This window comes from Podarcis cretensis (genome assembly GCF_951804945.1).
Source record: "Podarcis cretensis genome assembly, chromosome: 12".
NCBI lineage: Eukaryota > Metazoa > Chordata > Lepidosauria > Squamata > Lacertidae > Podarcis > Podarcis cretensis.
The window spans coordinates 18578755-18602042 of record NC_137181.1 but is presented as its reverse complement, the minus strand read 5'-3'; the positions used below and the strand labels follow the sequence as shown (position 1 = coordinate 18602042).

Below are 23288 nucleotides of genomic sequence, written 5' to 3'. Positions count from 1 at the left end.
TGATACTGTTCATTTTGTTTACCAGAAAAGAGCCACAATAAAAAACTTAAGCACATGAACAAAGCAATAGATGCCATATCCAATTATTCTCTCGCAAGTAAAAACTGAGCCATCCAACAAAATAACAAACTTTCAAGATGAGACTGCTTTTTGCAAAGCAAGTGAAGCTGCTGACTGGAATATGAGTGTTTATTAATATTGTTACTCAGAAAGCACGAAGACCAGAAGACAATGCCCTGGGAAACTGGCAGCGGAGCAGTAGAAAATTCATTGAAATGATATACAAAAGCAGGCAATCTGCTGAAAGGACTAATAGAACTCCCTAACAGCTTTGCAACATTTCATCACCTCAATGAGTCGGTCACCAGCCTTTAATCTTCCATCTTGAATAGCTGCACCTCTTGGTAGGATGTTTTTCACGTAAATTGGAGCTGAGCCGCCAATTGGAACATCTCTAGAAGTGATGCTAAATCCTAGGCCTTCTGTACCTGCAAAAATGATTTTAAAATGCTGTAAGTTTCCTAAGTCCATCTGTGTATGATTATATATCTATATATCTATTCACATCAAACCTCTCTCTGGATCTCCCCACTCCCTGCCTAATATTTTTTAACCACTAACAGATACTTAGAAGAAATATTATACCATCAGTACAATTAAATTCACAGTTATTTGCATGCAATGCACATAACACAGAGACTTGCACAAATATGGCGTGAATTTTAATCCGTTTGAGTATTTTAACTTCTTGTAAGTGTTAATGTACAGTCGTACCTTGGTTCACAAACAGAATGCATTCCAGGAGTTCGTTCGACTCCCAGAATGGTTCAGAAACCAAGCTGTGGCTTCCGATTGGCTGCAGGGGCATCTGCAGCCAATCAGAAGCTGTGGAAGCTGCACCGGATGTTCAGCTTCCGAAAATCGTTCAAAAACTGGAACACTCACCAAAACGTATGAGTTCCGAGGTGTTCAGCAACCAAGATATGACTGTATTCAAAGTTCAAAGTTAGTTTTATTGTGGCAAAAGCCAGCAACACAGAACACCACAAGGTCAAACAAAAGGAAATCAACAACAACATCAAAAAAAAAAATTACACAAGGGAACTTCGCAGTGTGCCATTCAACAAAAGAGATTTACGCTTCCTGATTGCTAGAGTGCAAAATTTGGCCACTTCATATGATATTGAGCTTGAGGAATCTTCCAGAAGGTATTTTCGTAGAATTTCGGGGGAGGATTCCAAATAATGTTGTAGGGGTATAAATTTTGATAAAAGCGGCAAAATAAGTTGAACTCGTTCTTTACTATAAAATTCGCAAAATAGAAGGATGTGAGTGACAGATTCTACCTTATTAGACATACAGGGGCAGAGACGCACATGCATTGGTGCGCGCGTAAATTTGCCGTACAGCACTGCTGAGGGCATTGGGTATGACTGTATTGTATTTTTGTGATTTTATGGTTTTATCTTCTTGTAAACCTCTTCGTTTTTTACAATCAAGTGGGATATAGACCTTCAAGCTTTAACTTCAAACACACATAAATGATGTTGTAAAGCTTTATTTTGCCAATCTTAAACCGCCCCATCTTTAAGAAGTGGCTACCATGAAACAGAACAAATTGTAAAATCTCTGCCACTACATTTTACAACTAAAAAGCTTACTGGTTAAGCCCTGTCTTTAAGGATAATTCACACAAAAGCAGATAAAAAATCAACAATTTAAAACAAATTTTATTCATAGCAGCTAGACTAAAAATAATCAAACAAAGGAAAAACTTAGGAAAAACTAATGAATGAATGGTATCAGAAAATAAGGTCTATTGCTTTAATGGGGAATTTATCTCTGCAACTAAAAGGCAGGAAACCCTAACAAAAACTAAAGATAAATTCCAGACGTTCTGGTGACCACTCCAGTAAAACATGCAGCAATTTACAAAAGCCATCCTATTGATATGATAGCCACACAATTAATACATAAAAACTGATACCACCCTAAGAAGTGATCTGGATATACCCATTCAGACATACCCATATTTATGTCAACCCTTATCAACAGGCATTAAATTTTATTTTATTTTTAAATCACAGCATAAGAACATGTTCTTAAATATAAGATAAACACTTAAATACATCATGATACTATCTGTCAGGACTGGAAAAGGCTTGCTTTACAGCAACTTTTTGCCGAAAACACACCATTAAAGCAGCTAGAAAGCTGCCTTATATTGTCAATCCACTTAGCTCAGTATTGTCTAGGCACTGAATTAGCAGCCATTATTCAGGGTCTCAAACAGGGCTGTTTCGCAGCCCGAACTGAAGATGCTGGGGCTTAAACCTGTACTTTTCTGCAGGCAAAGTATGTGCTATACCACTAACTACAAGCACCTCCAGAAGTAAAAAAAGGAAGTTGCTATTTGAGTGTGAGCGAAGCAAATTAGTACCTCACCTGCCTGAGACTGAGGGAGTGCATGTTTATCAAGGATGGGGAACCTGCAACTGTCTGGATTATACTGGACTACAATTTGCATCAACCGTAGCCAGCATGGCCAATGGGCAGGAGTTAAATGTGCTGCAGGCCACCAATACCTAAAGGGCCAAAGGGTCCCTATCCCTTCCTGGTGTATATAGATAGATTTTTGCATGAGACTCGAGCTTATGATGATCCACACACACACAAACCCCCAAGCCCAGTCCTTATGAGCAAGATACAGAAAACTATCTGGATGTAAACAATCCATAAGAGAAACTTCAAGGATATTACTGATCTGATTATATTGCTGTTCCATTTTTACTTAAAATTACTTTCTCATCTCAGCAGTTCCCAAGGTATTTTATAAATAGTATTAAAACCTCTTCTGCCTCTGGAGCAGAAGAATTTTTTTTGCATGTTTGAAATTCATAGTGTTGATAGATTTTGTGCTATTCCAGAGGCAGGAGAGGTTTTCATACTATTTATGAAATACCTTGGGAGCTGCTGAGATGAGGAAGTAAGTTTAAATCCAGGGGCCTTACAATAATTTCAGAATAATAGCCTAGTAGTTCTCCTAAAAGCTTCCTAGTACATCTCCTTTGCAAGGATGGAAAACATGTGGCCTTCCAGATGTTTGGGACTACAACTCCCATCAAGTCCAATGGTCAGTGATGATGGGAGTTTAGCCATACAACATTTGGAGGGCTGTATCTTCCCCATTGCTGACCTATGGGTTTACTGACATTCATATAAAGAGATAGCATGCAAACGCCATAATCACTATACTAGGAAATAGGTTTCAAATGACATAAAAGTAAGGCTTCTCTGGATCCTGTTATGTATAATAACCAAACAAAATGACAAGGTATGCCACTCTGAGTTGCCTGGATGAAGAGTTCCCCAGAAAAGAGCCAGTATGGAATAGTGGTTAGAGCAAAGCTTTCTAAACTGTGTGTCGTGACACATTAGTGTATCGGCTGTATTGTGTAGTTGCGTGTCGAGGTCCCCAGGTCCACCCCAATAACTCACACATGACACAGAAATTTTAGTTTAAGATTTTTGGCATTATTTTGGCCACAACTTTATTAAAATACAAATTTGTGAGTGGTTGCGTAGGCATTGGTTGCGACTATCTGCGCCCACCATGGGGGACAGACTGACATTCCGCACAATGCGAAAGTCAGAATGGGGGAATACACTTGGGGGTTATGCGGAGCAGGGAACCTGCCCTCACCCCAAATGCAACCAGGAGCTCATTGCTATGGCCCGAGCCCCCTTGACAGAGTGGACAAGCAATAGTTAGCTCCCAATTCCTTTAACGGAATCCCTTGCAGCAGCAGCATTAGAGGGGCAGGCACAGCCAATCCATGCCCCTCAACCAACCAAACCATAAACCAATGCCTAACCGCGAACCTTACAAGTTGTGACGATTTGCTACGCAGTAGGCAAAAACCAAATGGCCCCAGCCAATCAGCCAGATGGACAAAATTCCTACCAGGCCCCTGCTCCAAAGCAGATGACCCCATGACAGGCATAGCAAGGTCAAAGCGAACAACCCTATTCTAGGGAGGGAGGGACGGGCAATCCAATGCACGGGCGAAAAGAGGAAGCCCTAGCCTCGTGCAAGGAGTTTTACTATTTCTGGCTGTCAATCAATAAATGGCAACATTAACTTCTTCCCAACAACAAGGGAAGCCTCAATCGCATCAGTGGCCAACAATCAATTAGCCCGCCCCCAACTTTGGAGTGTCCTGGCGGTCCCCACCGCAACACGTGCTCTCCATGAAGGAGAACACGCTATGTGCCACACAAACACTCCCCCCGCTCCTCCCGGGGCTAGAAAGGGGTTAGTTTAAGCTCCAGTTTGCTAGTAAAACTGAACTACTGTGTTGTGAAATGATGCATGTCTAAATAGTGTGTCACCAACATGAAAAGCTTGGAAAGCTCTGGGTGTTAGGGGAGGCACAGGTTAAAATTCCTGCCCAGGCATGAAGTTCACTGGGTAACCTTGGATCAGTCATCATGCTCTCCCAGCCCAACCTACATCTCAGGGTTGTTATTGTGAGGATAAAATGAGGAAGGAGGAAAACTCTTATTCTACAACAATATTACATTGCCAGCAGTGTTGGAGGAGGGGAGTGAGGAGGATGTGCACATCAAGTTGCACCGGAGACGATGGACAGATTGAATAAATATGAGCATACCGAACATAAGGGGCTATTTCCAAATACCTGGGTCCATAATACTGCTTTCAGAATAATTCCCGTGAAGCCATATGTATCTATTTCTTTGAAAAGAGAGTGAGCAACTAGATTTCTGTCCAATCCTGTGTCAGCATGGGGGAAGAATTATACCTTACAAAACCAGCACATCAGTTATAAGGCAGAAACCTTCTCACCAGCCAGCTAATTTTCTATGTGTGGGGGAGGAGGGGACGGGGAGATGCTTTGGGGTTTGTTTCTTATGTTTTTAGTGCAGGGAAATATTCAGATCTGCACCCTCCCTGCCAACCCACAAGGTGGTAAAGTCTTAGGAGAACTATACCAGATGATGTTTTAAATCAGAACTGGATATTATTTATCTTCTGATAATACTGATGTGGCTGCTGGGTAAATTGCTACCTGTACTAAGATAGGCACACCATTTATACATTTTGCTAATTATTTGAACTTGTTAAAAAAATCATAAATGTCATAGTTCCAGGGCATGGTCTGAGGACACAGGATGCAACCACTTTGCTCAAACTCCTGGATGGGAGGCCACCAGGAAACCCTATACATGCTGTCGTGAGTTCAGTCATGGGGGAAAGCTGGGGCATAAATTAACTAAATAAACTGAGCTGGCACGAACCAAAAAAAAGTAAGTTTAGGCCAGACAGTGTGTGCAACTGCTAATGCTGTTCAGATGCCAATCAGCTTTGAAAAATGGGTGCTCACTCAAAGACCCCCCTCCTCTTCACTTGAAAAACCACTGTGCTAATACCAGAAAGGAACTTTGCACAGTCTCCATCCATTAACTGATTATTATCACAGAGTGTTTTCATGTGGGGCAAGCTGGAGTCCCTCCAAGTCCCCATCTTCTTTTGACTTAAGTGCTTGCAACCAATAAAAAGTGACACGTTGTTGCAATTAGTGTTATTCGCAGTCTTGTGTCTAATTAATTTTTGTTCCTGCTTTGTGTGCTAGGGCTTCCAAAAGCAGAGAGTACTGGCTGCTAACATGGCGAGACTAGTGTATTGATTGCTTAATACTCTGCAATTCCCTGACCATTTACACCCTCCCTCCTTCTGTTTTCCTAGTATTTACTATTTGTTAAGAACATAACAATTTGTTATGGGTAGGAGACAGCCTGGATTTTCCTCATGAAACTTTTCAGCAGGTTCCCACTTCGGTTTCTGTTGTTGAAAGCTATCTTTATTTACTCACCCACCCCATACACAAGAGAGACAGAGAGAGGTGGGGGTCGTCATGGAGTAAACAGCTTATTTTGGGCAGAGTGAAACTGATTATAATTATTATTTCATTCTAAAGGCTTTCTAGATACAAGTGAAACTGAATAATAAGGCTGGTTAGAACATTTTTGAAAATCCAGTTCTACTTCCTCAAATCAAAATACTAACTGTATGAAAGCACTCTTTAAAAAACAACACTGTGTAGTCTTCAAACATTCTTCAAACGGCACTGGAGAATCCATGCTTGGCATCTATAGAAAGAACCTGAGTAAAGTTAAAGTGGCTAATCCTTCCCTCTGTCCCTGATGATCCTACTACCTGGAGTTAACACTAGATCACCCCTTGCCCCCAACTGGTTCCAGATGGGAGTCCATTTACTTTGCCTCTGAATACCAAGGAAGACCTTATCTGAAGAGTCTTACTTTTGTGCTCTGTTTCTGGAACCCATAACACAAACCCATAACACAAAATGATGGGAGCAAGACTGAATATTGGAAGCCACGTATTAGAGAAACTTTAAAACTAGGTCCAATCAATGGTACATAACTACAACATTTCTCTTTGGCACTGCCTGGATCAGAAGAGTAAAATGCCATTGGAACTGAGGTCAATTCCCCACCACCACCCAGGATATACTAACATTTTTCTTATCAATTGGGATTCTCAGAATTCTAACAGTAGTATGCAGGCAGTACAAATGAGCAGTGTGTGTTTGTTGTCCTTTATGCAAGTTCTCCATTGTCAGTCTTTAGTGGAATGTATAGAAAAAGTAAGGATCATCATCTTTAGATTTTTCATCCGCCAACCAGAAAGCTTTTAGCATAGTGTATGAAAAGTGTACCACATTTGGCAAAGGCGTGACGGATGTAGGAATGCCACATAAAAATAGAGCAATGACAGTGAGGATAGGTTGATGATTATGGACCCATTTGTATCCCTGCCTTTTTCTCCGCAACGAGGTGCCATTTTGCTCTGATTTAGTCAATTGTTCATCAAACACAACTACTATTTGTCTGGTGTGCTTCATTAGGAATCCATTATACTGCCCCCTAAAAAAAACCACACAACTATTTGGAAGGGAGAGAAACTAAGCACTGTACTGTCACATAGATCAAGAATATTTTTAAATTATACCCTTTTTGAAAGGATTAAGATTTGATTTTAAGATCCTTTTATATTGGAGATCCACACCTCTAGAATTCTGCATACACAATCACAGTAATAATGTGCTGAAATGACCAGTTAGAAACCTGAACTGGTCATCGGAGAAAGAAATTACTGCAGCTGCATGCGCAATCAATGTAATTACACAAAGTATTCAGAATGCCTGTTTGCTGAAAAATTGAGAGAATTTGGGCCATCTTGCATAATCCACAGCAAAGGACGTGTCCTCTAGGCCCAGAAACTACTTAGTCGCATGCCTTCTGTTCTTTTATCAGTTTACTCAGAAGAAAAATTAGCCAGCCCATGTTTCAACTCTGTAGCATTGTTGCTCCAACCTTGCACCACCATTCACAAAATTTCAGCATTGCAGAGGTCATATGTAACAAGGTGAAGGATGAATAGCTCCCATGGCATTATGACAGGAGAGGTTAGTTTCTGAAGTTCTGTTGTATATCAGGCTGAGAATGGATGGAAACGATTCAACTGGCTGTTGGGTACAACTGGAACAAAACAATGTTTGCAGCCTCCAGACCATGGTTAACAGATGGAGAGCATAATATGGTTTTAACACATTTGTCTTGTGAATTGACGGCTCTCTTCCATGCTTTCCTTTAACAACTGACCGTCACTGTTAATCATTGCTGTTAATAGCCAAGGAGTGTAAAACCCACTTCAAGCCTTTCAGGCCCAGCCCTACCATTAGACAGAGCTACCGCATCAGTCCCTTCTCCCACCTCCCAGAAAAGCCAGGAGAAGCCACGATCTCTTTAAAGGGGTTGCGCGACTTCTGCGGGCTTTTGCGAGAGGTGAGGGAATCCCCCCACCTCCCAGAAAAGCCAGGAGAAGCCACGATCTCTTTAAAGGGGTTGCACGGCTTCTGTGGGCTTTGGGGAGAGGTGAGGGAATCCCCCACCGGGAGGGAGAGGCTGCACGGGGCTAAAGGGGAAGCCAAAACAGAAGCTGCACTGGGCTAAATGGGAAGCCTTGGCTTGCTCCATAGCTGCGCGCAACCTCTCCGGCAAAGAGGGGCTGCACAGGGCTAAAGTGGAAGCCAAAACAGCGAGCGGGATCCATCCTTCTCGCTGCCTTGGCTTGTGCCATAGCTTCACAAAACCCCTCCGGCAGGGAGAGGTTGTGCGCAGCCTGTATGCTGCTCTTTGGGGCTGGGGGGGGGAAAGATTTTTTTTCTTTATTCCCCCCCCCCTAAAAACTGGGTGCACCCTATGGTCCGGTGCGCCCTATGGTGCGAAAAATACGGTACTCAGGGCAGCTAATTCTGGGTGCTATGAAAGAAAAAATGCAAATGATAAATGGTTCACTTTGCTATTATTGTATTTATACTGCCAGGAAGTGTAAGGAGGTTTTTTTCTGCCTCTGGTGCCAAAATAACTTGGATGGCCTTGAGTACTAAGTAAGCAAAGCAACAAAGGGATATATATATATATATATATATATATATATATATATATATATAAAACCCTTCATGGATCACTGCCTTGCCGTGGCGAAGGGGCTTGAAGAATTCAGAAAAGCTATAAACTATGCCGAGCAGGGCACCCAAGATGAACAGGTCATAGTGGAGAGTTTTGACCAAACGTGATCCACCTGGAGGAGGAACCAGCAAGCCACTCCAGTATCCCTGCCAAGAAAACTCCATGGACAAAGACAACAGGCATATAAAAGTTATGACGCTGGAAGATGAGCCCCTCAGGTCGGAAGGCGTCCAACATGCTACTGGGGAAGAGCGGAGGGCAAGTACAAGTAGATCCAGAGCTGATGAAGCGGCTGGGCCAAAGCCGAAAGGACGCTCAGTTGCGGATATGCCTGGAAGCGAAAGGAAAGTCCAATGCTGTAAAGAAAAATATTGCATAGGAACCTGGAATGTAAGAACCATGAACATGGGTAAGTTGGAGGTGGTCAAAAATGAGATGGCAAGAATAAATATTGACATCCTGGGCATCAGTGAACTAAAATGGACGGGAATGGGTGAATTCAGTTCGGATTCAGTTCGGATGACCATCTGTCAGAGCTGCCTCTAGGTCCCAGCTCACAGAGGACCAACGCCAGGCTGTTGTTATGTACAAAAGTCTTTATTGCGGTTTAGTTTCCATTTCAAAGCCGCAGCGCGCAGCTCTACGTCTTAAAGTATAGACCGGCGAAGTCCCGTCTGAGTCTCTGCCCCTTCCACACCAGTTTAAGACTCTCGCTTTGCTCCACCTCTTCCTAAGTTCCTTTCTCCTCTGGGCCCTCCTGCCCGCTAGGGTTTCATCCTTTCTGGACTCCTCTGACGCTGACCCTGATGATTCTTCCCCCTCCTTCCGGCGGGCTTTAGGACCTGGTTCCCTATCCGGGCTACCTTCTGTGCCGCTCGCCTGTACATTTGAACTTGGCGCGCGCGCCCAGCCGGCAACTTTCCTCTTGACCGTTCCCTCGCTCTCCGATGGAGGCGTGGCCAACCCTGACTCATCTTCTCTCGCTGGTGGTGAATATGTGGGCTCTGATACCTGGGACTCCTCCCCCCCACTACGCTCTGGTGGGGAAGCTGGTCCTGATTTCCAACTGCTGCTCTGGGAGTCCCCGCTGGCCCCTTGTTTCTGGGGTGTCCCCCTTGGGTCCCCCCTTGCCCTGCCCATCGGCGCCCCCTTCTGTGAATCTTCCGATTCGCTGGAGAGGCTCACGGATTCTCTCGGGCTGCTGTCATCTTCTCCTACGCTGCCCTCGGATTGCTCCCCCTCGCTCTCCATCTCCTCTCCTCCCTGCGCTCCCGCTGAGTCCCTGACATCTACTACTGTGGGCAAGAAACCCGTAAAAGAAATGGAGTGGCCCTCATAGTCAACAAAAGAGTGGCAAAAGCTGTACTGGGATGCAATCTCAAAAATGATAGAATGATCTCGATATGAATCCAAGGCAGACCTTTTAACATCACAGTAATCCAAGTTTATGCACCAACTACTGGTGCTGAAGAAACTGAAATTGACCAATTCTATGAAGACTTACAACACCTTATAGAAGTGACACCAAAGAAGGATGTTCTTCTCATTATAGGGGATTGGAATGCTAAAGTAGGGAGTCAAGAGATAAAAGGAACAACTGGCAAGTTTGGCCTTGGAGATCAAAACGAAGCAGGGCAAAGGCTAATAGAGTTCTGTCAAGAGAACAAGCTGGTTATCACAAACACGCTTTTCCAACAACACAAGAGACGACTCTACACATGGACATCACCAGATGGGCAGCATCGAAATCAGATTGATTATATTCTCTGCAGCCAAAGATGGAGAAGCTCTATACAGTCAGCAAAAACAAGACCTGGAGCTGACTGTGGCTCAGATCATCAGCTTCTTATAGCAAAATTCAAGCTTAAACTGAAGAAAGTAGGAAAAACCACTGGGCCGGTAAGATACAATCTAAGTCAAATCCCTTATGAATACACAGTGGAAGTGAGGAACAGGTTTAAGGATTTAGATTTGGTGGACAGAGTGCCTGAAGAACTATGGATGGAGGCTCGTAACATTATACAGGAGGCAGCAACGAAAACCATCCCAATGAAAAGGAAATGCAAGAAAGCAAAGTGGCTGTCCAATGAGGCCTTACAAATAGCGGGGGAGAGAAGGCAAGCAAAATGCAAGGGAGATCGTGAAACATACAGGAAATTGAATGCAGATTTCCAAAGAATAGCAAGGAGAGACAAGAAGACCTTCTTAAACAAGCAATGCAAAGAAATAGAGGAAAGCAATAGAATGGGAAGAACCAGAGATCTGTTCAAGAAAATTGGAGATATGAAAGGAACATTTCGTACAAAGATTTCCATAATAAAGGACAAAAGTGGAAAGGACCTAACAGAAGCAGAAGACATCAAGAAGAGGTGGCAAGAATACACAGAGGAATTATACCAGAAAAAAACGGATGTCTCATATACCCCAGGTAGTGTGGTTGCTGACCTTGAGCCAGACATCCTGGAGAGTGAAGTCAAATGGGCCTTAGAAAGCACTGCAAATAACAAGGCCAGTGGAAGTGATGGTATTCCAGCTGAACTATTTAAAATTTTAAAAGATGATGCTGTTAAGGTGCTACACTCAATATGCCAGCAAGTTTGGAAAACTCAGCAGTGGCCAGAAGATTGGAGAAGATCAGTCTACATCCCAATCCCAAAGAAGGGCAGTGCCAAAGAATGCTCCAACTATCGCACAATTGCACTAATTTCTCACGCTAGCAAGGTTATGCTTAAAATTCTACAAGGAAGGCTCAAGCAGTATGTGGACCGAGAACTCCCAGAAGTGCAAGCTGGATTTAGAAGAGGCAGAGGAACCAGAGACCAAATTGCAAACATGCACTGGATTATGGAGAAAGCTAGAGAGTTCCAGAAAGACATTTACTTCTGCTTCATTGACTATGCAAAAGCCTTTGACTGTGTCGACCATGGCAAACTATGGCAAGTTCTTAAAGAAATGGGAGTGCCTGATCACCTCATCTGTCTCCTGAGAAATCTCTATGTGGGACAAGAAGCTACAGTTAGAACAGGATATGGAACAACTGACTGGTTCAAAATTGGGAAAGGAGTACGACAAGGCTGCATTTTGTCTCCCTGCTTATTTAACTTATATGCAGAATTCATCATGCAAAAGGCTGGGCTGGATGAATCCCTAGCCGGAATTAAGATTGCCGGAAGAAATATCAACAACCTCAGATATGCAGATGACACAACCTTGATGGCAGAAAGTGAGGAGGAATTAAAGAACCTTTTATTGAGGGTGAAAGAGGAGAGTGCAAAATATGGTCTGAAGCTCAACATCAAAAAAACGAAGATCATGGCTACTGGTCCCATCACCTCCTGGCAAATAGAAGGGGAAGAAATGGAGGCAGTGAGAGATTTTACTTTCTTGGGCTCCATGATCACTGCAGATGGTGACAGCAGCCACCAAATTAAAAGACGCCTGCTTCTTGGGAGAAGGGCAATGACAGGCCTAGACAGCATCTTGAGAAGTAGAGACATCACCTTGCCAACAAAGGTCCGTATAGTTAAAGCTATGGTTTTCCCAGTAGTGATGTATGGAAGTGAGAGCTGGACCATAAAGAAGGCTGATCGCCGAAGAATTGATGCTTTTGAATTATGGTGCTGGAGGAGACTCTTGAGAGTCCCATGGACTGCAAGAAGATCAAACCTCTCCATTCTGAAGGAAATCAGCCCTGAGTGCTCACTGGAAGGACAGATTGTGAAGCTGAGGCTCCAGTACTTTGGCCACCTCATGAGAAGAGAAGACTCCCTGGAGAAGACCCTGATGTTGGGAAAGATGGAGGGCACAAGGAGAAGGGGGCGACAGAGGACGAGATGGTTGGATAGTGTTTTCGAGGTTACCAGCATGAGTCTGACCAAGCTGCGGGGGGCAGTGGAGGACAGGAGTGCCTGGCGTTCTCTGGTCCATGGGGTCACGAAGAGTCGGACACGACTAAACGACTAAACGACTAAACAACAACAACAACATATATCTAAAACAGGAAATGTTACAATTGGCTATTGTTTGTACATAATCAAATAAATAAATAGTAGAATGCTTAAAATACAAAAGAGTTGGCACACTGTTGGCAAAATAATGTTATTATTGCAAGGCAGAGAAAAATAAATCTAATCACCAATACACATTGCAAATAACAATGCCAGGAACATTTCAACCCTTCAGTATTCTTCAGCAGCATGTAACCGTAAATTAGTGGATTAGATGCTCCAGAGAAAAATAATAATCCAGGATTGCCTAAACCAGGAATTACGTTTTGAATTTTAAAATATTACATTTCCTTTATAGGCTGGTTCACATGTCAAATTAAACCACAGTCAAAATAAACCAGTGCACACTGCTGAAATCACAAAAACATCACTTCTCCCCTGCTGTTCCCATAAGGCCAGGAAACCAGCCATGGTCTGGCCTATCATATCATCCAAATCTGGGCTTGTGGGTTGTTTCTCTCAAAGCAAACCATGAGCAGAAGCAGAAGCTTGACTTAGCTATTGTAGTTCGTTTGGAGAGAAATAAACCATTTGTTCAGATTCAGATGACATGTTGCGCTAGATTATGTCTGGTTTCCACATAGTATGTCAGGAATAGAGGAGGAATGAACTTCTTGCCATTTCAGCAGTGCACATTTGGGACATTCCTCATTCATAGTAAAATAATAGTATATTTACACTATGGTTTAATGCAGTTGCAGTCAGTGTGGTGCCCTCCATATATTGTTGGGAGTCTAACAAGTCCCATCAACTCAAGCCAGCATGGGCAGCTGTCAGGGATGACAGGAGCTGTAGTCAATATAAAGAATAAAGGAATTGTGTATATAATTTAATTAGAAGAACACAATTATGAATCATTCCACTTATGAGTTATTTTGTTCACATGTGTTCCAAAGTTTCTGTATGTTATTTTTCCCCCTTTTATTTTCAAACGTTTGATTACATACAGGCAAAACTAAATTGTGTACAGTTTTGGGGGTTTTTAAGCTACTGTTTCTAATTTCATTTTGCTTCTTGAAGACTACAAACATAAACTCAGGCTGCAAGATGTCTTGGTCTAGCCCTGCTTTGGTTAAAGAGGAAAATCTGGTTGCTGGTGTTGTCAACTTAACATTTCATCGTGACTAAAGGGAACCATAGAAGCAAGGGAGGAATGTGCTTGGGAAGAGAAAAGGGAAGGCTATGCAAGAGCCCCTGGAATTCACTCTTTCTCTTGGCAATAACTAGGATACTGGGAACAGTGGCCCAGTTCACATGTCACAAGTAAATGGTTTTCTATGAACATGGAGATCACATCCACTCTGCTTCTCCACTAGCACAAGCAGGAGCAACAAAGTATTATCTCTATTTTAGCATTTGTCTAAACCAGAGGTTGTGGTTTGTTTTAAGCCAGAGATCATGGTTTGTTCCAGGAACAAATCTTGACTTCAGATCATGGTTTGTTAGGAGAAGAATGAATCATGACCCATAGTTTGGACACAGTCTGAAGCCAGCATTGTGGTTTGTTGCTCCCACCCACCTGCACTAAGAGAGGAGGAAGCAGGAACCACTTGTGTGTTCATTGTAAAACATTAATTCTGGTATTGAATATTCATAGTGGACCCACTGAACTTAATGGACTTTAGTTAGTAATGACTAACTAAATCCACTGATTCTAATGAGTTTATTTTCAGTGTCACTTAATCAGATGCAAACAATGCCGTCAAACTTCATGCTGCAAGGTAGATTAATCTACGTGACACATTAAGGGGATCTTTTGTGCACAAAATTGGCTGCAGGAATTCAGTCTTGGTTTATAGGTAAAGGTAAAGGTAAAGGTAAAGGTACCCCTGCCCGTACGGGCCAGTCTTGACAGACTCTGGGGTTGTGCGCCCATCTCACTTAAGAGGCCAGGGGCCAGCGCTGTCCGGAGACACTTCCGGGTCACGTGGCCAGCGTGACATCGCTGCTCTGGCCAGAGCCAGAGCCAGAGCCGCACACGGAAACGCCGTTTACCTTCCCGCTGGTAAGCGGTCCCTATTTATCTACTTGCACCCGGAGGTGCTTTCGAACTGCTAGGTTGGCAGGCGCTGGGACCGAGCAGCGGGAGCGCACCCCGCCGCAGGGATTCGAACCGCCGACCTTTCGATCGGCAAGCCCTAGGCGCTGAGGCTTTAACCCACAGCGCCACCTGCGTCCCACATGGTTTATAGGTAAAGGTAAAGGTACCCCTGCCCGTACGGGCCAGTCTTGACAGACTCTGGGGTTGTGCGCCCATCTCACTTAAGAGGCCAGGGGCCAGCGCTGTCCGGAGACACTTCCGGGTCACGTGGCCAGCGTGACATCGCTGCTCTGGCGAGCCAGAGCCGCACACGGAAACGCCGTTTACCTTCCCGCTGGTAAGCGGTCCCTATTTATCTACTTGCACCCGGAGGTGCTTTCGAACTGCTAGGTTGGCAGGCGCTGGGACCGAGCAGCGGGAGCGCACCCCGCCGCAGGGATTCGAACCGCCGACCTTTCGATCGGCAAGCCCTAGGCGCTGAGGCTTTAACCCACAGCGCCACCTGCGTCCCCTGGTTTATAGGAACTACATATAAATGGCTAAACTGGCTAAACTGCAAAAGCCCAGTAACATTAGAACATCAGCAATAACCCCAAATCTGTATGCTAGACGTTCAAGCCCCGACCTTTAACAAAAGATAAATAGATATCAATTTTCATTTAGAAAAAGCCAACAAACATTCTGATCTGACAGAAGCATATTACTGACCTTCTCTTCTGACTTTATTAAACAACTAATTCCTATGAAAGATCAGGTTATTTGAAAATGCCAAAATGGCAATAAATATTAAGAAATCATAATGGAAGCAAGCACAATTACCGTAGGACTATCCCACTTTGTCATGTGAGAAGACATAGTTCACACAGCCTGCAAAAAGAACAGCTTTAATAAGGAAGACTTCTCTTTTCCCAAGTCTCTTCCTTCTATATCAGAGAGGAAGAATTTGCTCACTCTAAATCATTATTCCAAACAGACTGGCTAAATAAGAAGAGAACTTCATGATGATGGCATATGTATGTGTATGTGCATTAATGTGCCCGCAAGGAAATTTTAATCTAATGACGGTAATTGGTGAAATAACTGCTGCCTGTTAGCTGAAAAGAAAGCACGTTTGTTAGGTTTCTGTAAAGTCTGTCATATTATAATATCCTTCATTAAAAATAATCAAAGACAATCAACATCTCCATTCTGCTCATATTTATAATAAACTACTTGGGGGTATACTTAAGCGCTCTGCTTCATTTGTTGCGCCACATGCATGCACTCAGCATAATCAAATGAGAACAGGCACAAGACATGTATCTTTCCATGGTGAACATTAACAATAAAAAGCAATTGATGTGAACGGGAATCCTGTCTGCTCACATTGTACCAAATGTCACTGCAGAAGACACTTTCCAGATATTACGTGGTATCATATGGAATATTAAAACTGGGATCTGAAGAGCCCCATCAACATTAGCATCAGCTACAATATTTGGGGGGACCTCCAGGACAAGATGATTTAGTGGGCCCACTTAACCTAGAATAGTTGAACCGAACAAACTCAAAATTATCTGACGCTCGCTGTCCATCTTGCCTTCTTGGGTGCTCTGCATGAAGCAAGAATGTAATGATGTTGGCATGGTCGATATTTAGTTAGAACAACCAACCTCAGCTTTTTTTATTGGAAGAAGCAGAAATGGACCTGAAACCATTATTACCAAGGCTGTAACATCATGCTTATATTGCTGTCAAGATGTTAATTGTTAGACTGTTGTAAGGTGCTGGAAGATGATTGTGGGATTGACCTTCAAAACAGTTGGGGAACACCAATCGACATAAAACATAGTGAGCAGACCTCATAGATAGCTCATCATCTAACACCCATCTTGCAATATCTTTTTCCAGTAAAGTTTCCTGGTTCAATTCATCATGCTTGTTTTGACCTTCAAAACCCAAATGGGCTTAGGGCCTGGGTACTTCATCTCAATGGGCATTTTGTTTGGTGGCTGCATTATAAGCAACTGCTAGATCAAGTTAGAAGCTGAAAAAAATGCAAACGTACTAAATTGAATTCAACTGATGTAAATCTAATCTCTGCAATCAAGACGCAAACGCCATATTTTGGCAGAGCATTAGGCACACTTAAAATGCATTCACTATAATGAGATTACATGTCATGTGCATAATTCCAGATTGGATTGTAGCCAGTATTCACTACTCTAATTAGACATTCACAATCTCTTAACTCCAAGAATTGAAAAGACTTGATATTTTTGAAGCAAATTTTGCAACTGAACTAAAGTAATGGGAAAATCAAATATAAAATTTATCTAATGTCTACCCCAAATATTTAGTTTAAAAATACTTGCTATGTGTCAAACACAATTGAAAACCATGTTTTAACAAAATAAACCTCGAAGATTGTAACAATAAAAACATGGCAACCAAAACCATTCTAAAAAGCAGCATAAGAATAAAAATACAACATAATCAGGAATTGGGATACTCATTCAAAAAGGTCATTTCCATGATTGCCACTCCTCTGACCTCAAAAGATAGGGTGCTCCAACAACGATCATACTGCATAGGCAAAATACATGGGAAAACATATCCAGGTAACTACCTCTTGAACCACAAAGTCATTTGAAAAGAAATAGGTGTTCAAATAGTGTTTGTAAATTGACCACGGATAGCAAATCTGTTTAAAATCTGGAACATGCTTCCTAGGGCTGGCCCCAGTTACAGCAGTCTAGCAGCTGCAAAATAAACAGTAGTTTTCTTTAAAGACAGTTTCACGTAACCACAATGTGGTAATTACGTTTCACTTTGTGCCAAAGAAATGTGCACTCTCCCTTACTGCTAAAAAACACTATTTTTGTCCACTACTTAGTGCTGCAAAGTACTGCAATTATATAAACGGTATGATCACTATTTCCATTGCTGACTGAGAAAAATCAGATGCCTGTGTAATGTCCCAGTGGTGTGTTTGTAGGCTTCTTCTTTATCTGTTCCATTAAATGTGAAAAATTGGTATATCGTAATACTGACTGAGTTTATATTTATAAGCACAGCAATTCCTCACTCAGCTAGTAACAGGGTTTCTCCCGCCCCCTCCAAGCATGTCATCTTAAGCTGATGGCCTTAAGTATTTTTGAAGGCGCATCAACAACAGAAGCAAACTGTCAACTCAACCTTATGTCATCCAAGTTTGTAGAGCTTAAAACCCAGTAACCAGAAACAAGCAATCTGGTAGTTCACATGAAGTTCACAGAAAATAGAACATAATCATAGAAGGAAAATAACATCACTGATCATTATTAAGCCACAGTAAGAGTCCCCTTTGATGTGTTCCATGTGAAAAAATCTCATAATAAAAATACAAAATGACTGGCACTAAATTTAACTATTACATGCAAATGTAAATAAATAAAAAATGCTTGCCAACAGCAACACAGAAGTGGCATTGAGAAGCTAGCTGATATTTCTTCATTGAAATGAAAAAAAGACCTTACAGCTACATACTTAATAACTTATTTTCAGATGTTATGACAAATACACATTGCACCTTGTATTCATATATTCGCACCTTGCAATTCAGATATGCTCACACATTAAAGGTCTGATTTAAAATGCTACACATTTACATCCTTGTGTCACAACCCACCTATCTGGGACTTAATAAGAACTCAGTTGAGAAATATTTGACCTAGACTCTTGGAAAAGATCGGTGCATACCACTGGAAACACATTAGCTAAGTTTTGTACGAGCACAGTGCAATTTCTGACCTTTTCTCTTTGACTCCTATCTCTTTGAAATTTCCTTTGGGTTCAAATGAATTTTACAGGTGGCATGAGGGTAAAGCATGTTGAAGAAAATGCCAAGGTTCTAAAAGCGCCCCAGGGCCTCACATTACTAGCTGAATAGTACTTTGCATCTTGACCAATATTCTCAGCTTTGCTAGAGGTGTAAAGTACTTTTTATAGTCAATAAGCTTGATAATGGAGTCAAAACCATTTAAGGTGCTACTTTCCTTATGTCCTCATAAAGAATTTACCCAAACCCAGTTTATGTTCTACACTGCCATGAAGCAGCATAGAAAAAGGACATTGAATTTTTTCAAGATATGTATTAAATAAGATATGATCTTCTTTGATACATATACAGTGGTACCTTGGGTTAAGAACTTAATTTGTTCTGGAGGTCCATTCTTAACCTGAAACTGTTCTTAACCTGAAGCACCACTTTAGCTAATGGGGCCTCCTGCTGCGCCGCCGCTACACGATTTCTGTTCTTATCCTGAAGCAAAGTTCTTAACCCGAGGTAATATTTCTGGGTTAGCGGAGTCTGTAACCTGAACCGTATGTAACCTGAAGCCTATGTAACCCGAGATACCACTCTACTGTATTAATACAAGATACGATATAGATATGATGAAGAAGGGCTGGGGAAGCAGTGGACCTAGCAGTTGTCATAACCCTCATCATCCATGACCATTTGCCCAAGATGTCTAGAGCTGATGGGAGCTGCAAGCCAACAGCATTTAAAAGGACCACAGGTTGGCGAGTGCAGGAACAAATAAATGTGCATTCATTTCATATGCACCCTTATATGCCCAGCAGGCAGAAAACAAATTTGCTTACCTTTCCTCAGCTGTATATTGAGCCGCTTCCCTATCTTTTTGGTATTATAGCCAGTGCTTGAAGTGGAGGCGAGGACATTTTGTGGTGACGATGCCAGGCCTAGGGGTGGTTTTCCTGATGAATTCACACTATGAGGTAGTTGTGAGTAAGAGTCCGTCTGATCTGCTTGATGGCTCACTCGGGGTATTCTTTGTAATGTGTGAAGTCCAGTGTGATTAACACTCTTATTGTCCATATATTGGGAATCGGGGCTAAACCGACTGGAGTAGTGAGCATTCTTCTCACTTTGTGATAACTGTTCATATTGCTCTTTCTTCGCTGCCGGAACCACATGGAACCAAATAATGGGTGTTCGCATGGCTTGACGGAACATATGCTGTGCTCTAGGTTTGAGAATGAATGAGAAATTATCAAATTAAGACTGGCAGACTAGAAGACATTACAAACATAATTACTGATGTTAATTAGGCATCATGAAATGACAAGACATATTGTTGAAACTTAACTGTAAACTAAAAAGGCGAACTGTAAACTAAAAGGCTGATTTTCTTGGAGTGATCTGCTACAAATGTCTTTTCTACTAAAAGTATATTTCTTTTAGGGCAGCACAGTTGTTTTTTTAAAAAAATCTTCTTTGATTAATAAATGTGGTCTTAAAATTAGCATAAGGTTTCATGTCTTTTTCATAAATTTTATAAATGATGACTTTGAAATTTGTAACCACCCCCCTAAAAAATCTCCTTAATTCAAAATGTAGGTGATCTAAGAATATGATATATTAACTTGCATAAAAGTTCATGGAAACCTACTTCAAAATAATATTAAACTGTCTAGTTAGCACTTTCTGTTAAATTAAAACATGCGTCCCACAGACGGAAAGATTTTCATGCTAATTTTTTTGTATTTGAGCTAGTTGCATTCAGTGGCTCAATTAAGAAGTCACACTAAATTATGATGCAGCATTATATATCAGCCATATATCAGCATTATATCAGCCATAACAAGACTTGGTCTCATGTTGTCCTCCCTCCTTTCTCATAAGCAAAAGGAAGAGAATGAAAGCTTCAGCTTTCAATTGTTGAATGAGGCATAGATTCTAGTAATGTCAAAATCAATAAAATATTATTTTTATTGTTGTTCATTTTTAAAAAAGTATCCAACCATAGTTTGTTCTAATTTAGAAGAAATGTGCTATGTGGGGAAAAATAACCACAAGAGCCCTTAATAGCATTAACCATTAACAGTTTACAGTATTAGATCTGATGCGTTCCTTATCCACAATACTGCTCATACCACAACACAACCCACCAATACATGGTGGAGCTGTTTATGAGAAGCATTCTACTACCTTGCACAAAAGTTCATGGAAGAGTATAACTACAATTTGTCCTTACACTCACAGTTCTTTATTCCCAAGTGAAACACCACATTTGAATGCCATGCTAAACAAAGGTTTTAACACAATGTGAAAGAGCTGGAGCAAACCTGAACACAACCCTTCCCTTTCCATGCAGCCAAGGAGGAGTTAAGAAGCTTTTGTTTGCTTTGTTATATACGCCCAGACGCAGGACTGTGGTCAACATTAAATACCTGCTAGCAGCGGCGTAGCGTGGGTTGTCAGCACCCGGGGCAAGGCAAGTAATTTGCGCCCCATAACCCGGGGCAAGGCAAGTAATTTGCGCCCCTAACCCCTAACCTGCCGCCGCTGCCAGCTTCTTGCTGCTGCCTGGGCTGGGGTATTCACAGTTCTTCAAATCTTTGGCGCTGGCTTGCTCCATTAGTTTAACTTGGGGGGGGGGTGAGAGAGAGATTGCAATCGTGCTATGTGCACCGAGAGGGGGGGCACGGTTGCAACGCAGTGGGGGGGGGGAGAAGAAGAGAAACTAGCAGGAGAACCTTGATTTCCCTCTGCAGCTCTGTGGGGAAGGAGGGCGCAGACTGGGCTCCTTCCTCGCCACAAGATCCTGGCTGCGGGGCGCAATTCGGGAGGCTCGGCTGGCCGGGCCCAGGCCCCGCGGGGCTCCTCCGCGCTCCCCTCCCCCGGCCGGGCGGCGCCTGCAAAGGCTGCGGGTTCCGCTGCGCCTCCGTCTCTCTTTCCACTGGTAGCGAGAGCGGGGGGGGGGAGCCGGAACCGGGCGCCAAATAAGGAGAGCGGGGCGGGCCTGGATCCTGGCCTTGTTTGGCGCTTCCCCTCGGCTGGCAGCCCAGCCCAGCCCGCGGCGGCGGCGAGGCGATGCCCGCGCAGGGGGGTGCCCACCCCTCGGCCCCCGCCCGGCGCTGCCGCCCCAGCACCTGCCCGCTCCTCCCAAGGGGCCTCCTCTCCCTCCCACCTCTTCGCAGCAGTCCTCGCGGGGGGGACAGGCTCGACTCCCCCCTCCCTCTTGCGCCCCGTCCTGCGCGCGATCCTGGCCAGGCTCCGGCTCCGGACCTCCTTGCTGGCGCCTGCTGCTCCCCCTGGTCGCCCAGCCCGACCCCTCCTCCCAAAGGAGCTGAGCCCCGAGGCTCTTCGGCGACTCTGGAGGCGGCGAGTGCGCCCCCCCAGATGTTGCGCCCGGTGCGGCCGGCACCCCCTGCACCCCCCACGCTACGCCACTGCCTGCTAGTTTAAAAGAAGTCAAATTCAAACCATGAGTTTCTGAAACTAGCTTGTGATTAACAAAGTTGAAGAACTGAAAGTTTCCAAACCCCTCCTCCCAGTCACACAGGAGGAGGGTATGCACACACCCAAGGTTTGATGTGGATCTTTCATTTGAGTGTGATGTTTGAATGTCCTTATTTGATGCATAGTTGACCTCAATTCAGTAGTGTTTGGGTAAACCCTTAAACACGCAGCAGTTTTATAAGCACTTAAGCACTGCAGGATATTAAAGGATTGAAATTATCACTAATAGTGCAAGAAATATTTTAATTTAGATTGATTATTCATTATTGCAAAATAAAAAAGTAAGATTCCAGCATAGTTCCTCTGACAAAAATCTATGCACCACAAATATTACTGAATGTGCAGGTGATATAAGCTGCACAATTCCCTCCTGCCCCATAATTTATTTTTTAAATTAAATTTCCATGAGAACTAGAACTCATGAGAACCAGAAGTTATAATCTTACTGACTTATTTGTGGAAGTTTCAGCATTTATACACACATGTGCATTTCATGTGCAAAATTACATTACTGTTTTAGAAACAGTGAACACAATGGTTTCGATGGTGTGTTAATGTTAAGCGCTTCTCCACCTATAAACAAACCGTATCATTCAAGTTAACAGGGGGTAGAGGGAAGAAAAACAGCCCTGTAACAATTTTAAATTGAGGAAATAAAGTTATGCAATGGCAGTCATTATCCTGTAGCAATTGTAAACTGAGTAATTAAAGAAACACTGTAATGATCTACAAACACACTCCTCTTTAAAGAAAGAACTTACTTAGACAATTTGTTCTTGAGCATTTTATTCCTCCCCAAATTACTACCATGTGTGATGGTTAAAGGTTAAGAAAAGCAATAAACTGTAAAGATGCACTTACTGCTCAAATCTTCTATTGCGAAGGTCCCCATCATTAATTCGAACAATACAGTCATTTTCATGAAAGAGGTTTTCTTGTTCTGCTTTCCCACCTTTCTCCAGTCGCTTTACTAACAATCCCAAAGTTCTGGAACATAAATTATGACAAATTATCAGTACACTTGCAAAGTTTCCAGTGATTTGGGTCAGAAGAATAAACCCTATCCTAATGCCAAAGTGCCCCCACTTCCCTCAGAAACAAGTCACTCCAGATAAATATTCTTCAACATTTAAACCAAACATGCATTTCAGGATTCATTTCTTAATCTTTTATCACATATTTTGATGGTAGTGTTGCTGTTGCCACGCATCTTGGATCTGGCTGTGACCTAGGACTCAGGTAATGGTAAAGGTAAAGGTAAAGGGACCCCTGACCATTAGGTCCAGTTGTGGACAACTCTGGGGTTGCAGTGCTCATCTCGCTTTATTGGCCAAGGAAGCTGGCGTACAACTTCCGGGTGATGTGGCCAGCATGA

At 42.8% G+C, this 23288-nt stretch overlaps 1 protein-coding gene across 4 annotated transcripts in view; it reads right to left on the bottom strand.

Moving 5' to 3' along the window:
- Nucleotides 1–23288, bottom strand: part of PARD3 (par-3 family cell polarity regulator) — a 567153-nt gene that overhangs the window by 232129 nt on the left and 311736 nt on the right. For all 4 annotated transcript variants that reach the window (XM_079996388.1, XM_079996385.1, XM_079996386.1 and 1 more), the window contains 3 exons: nucleotides 22775–22900; nucleotides 19252–19634; nucleotides 349–488 (listed from right to left, as the gene is read on the bottom strand). In XM_079996388.1, the coding sequence (XP_079852514.1) occupies nucleotides 349–488; nucleotides 19252–19634; nucleotides 22775–22900 (649 nt within the window). The remainder of the gene's footprint in view (nucleotides 1–348; nucleotides 489–19251; nucleotides 19635–22774; nucleotides 22901–23288) is intronic.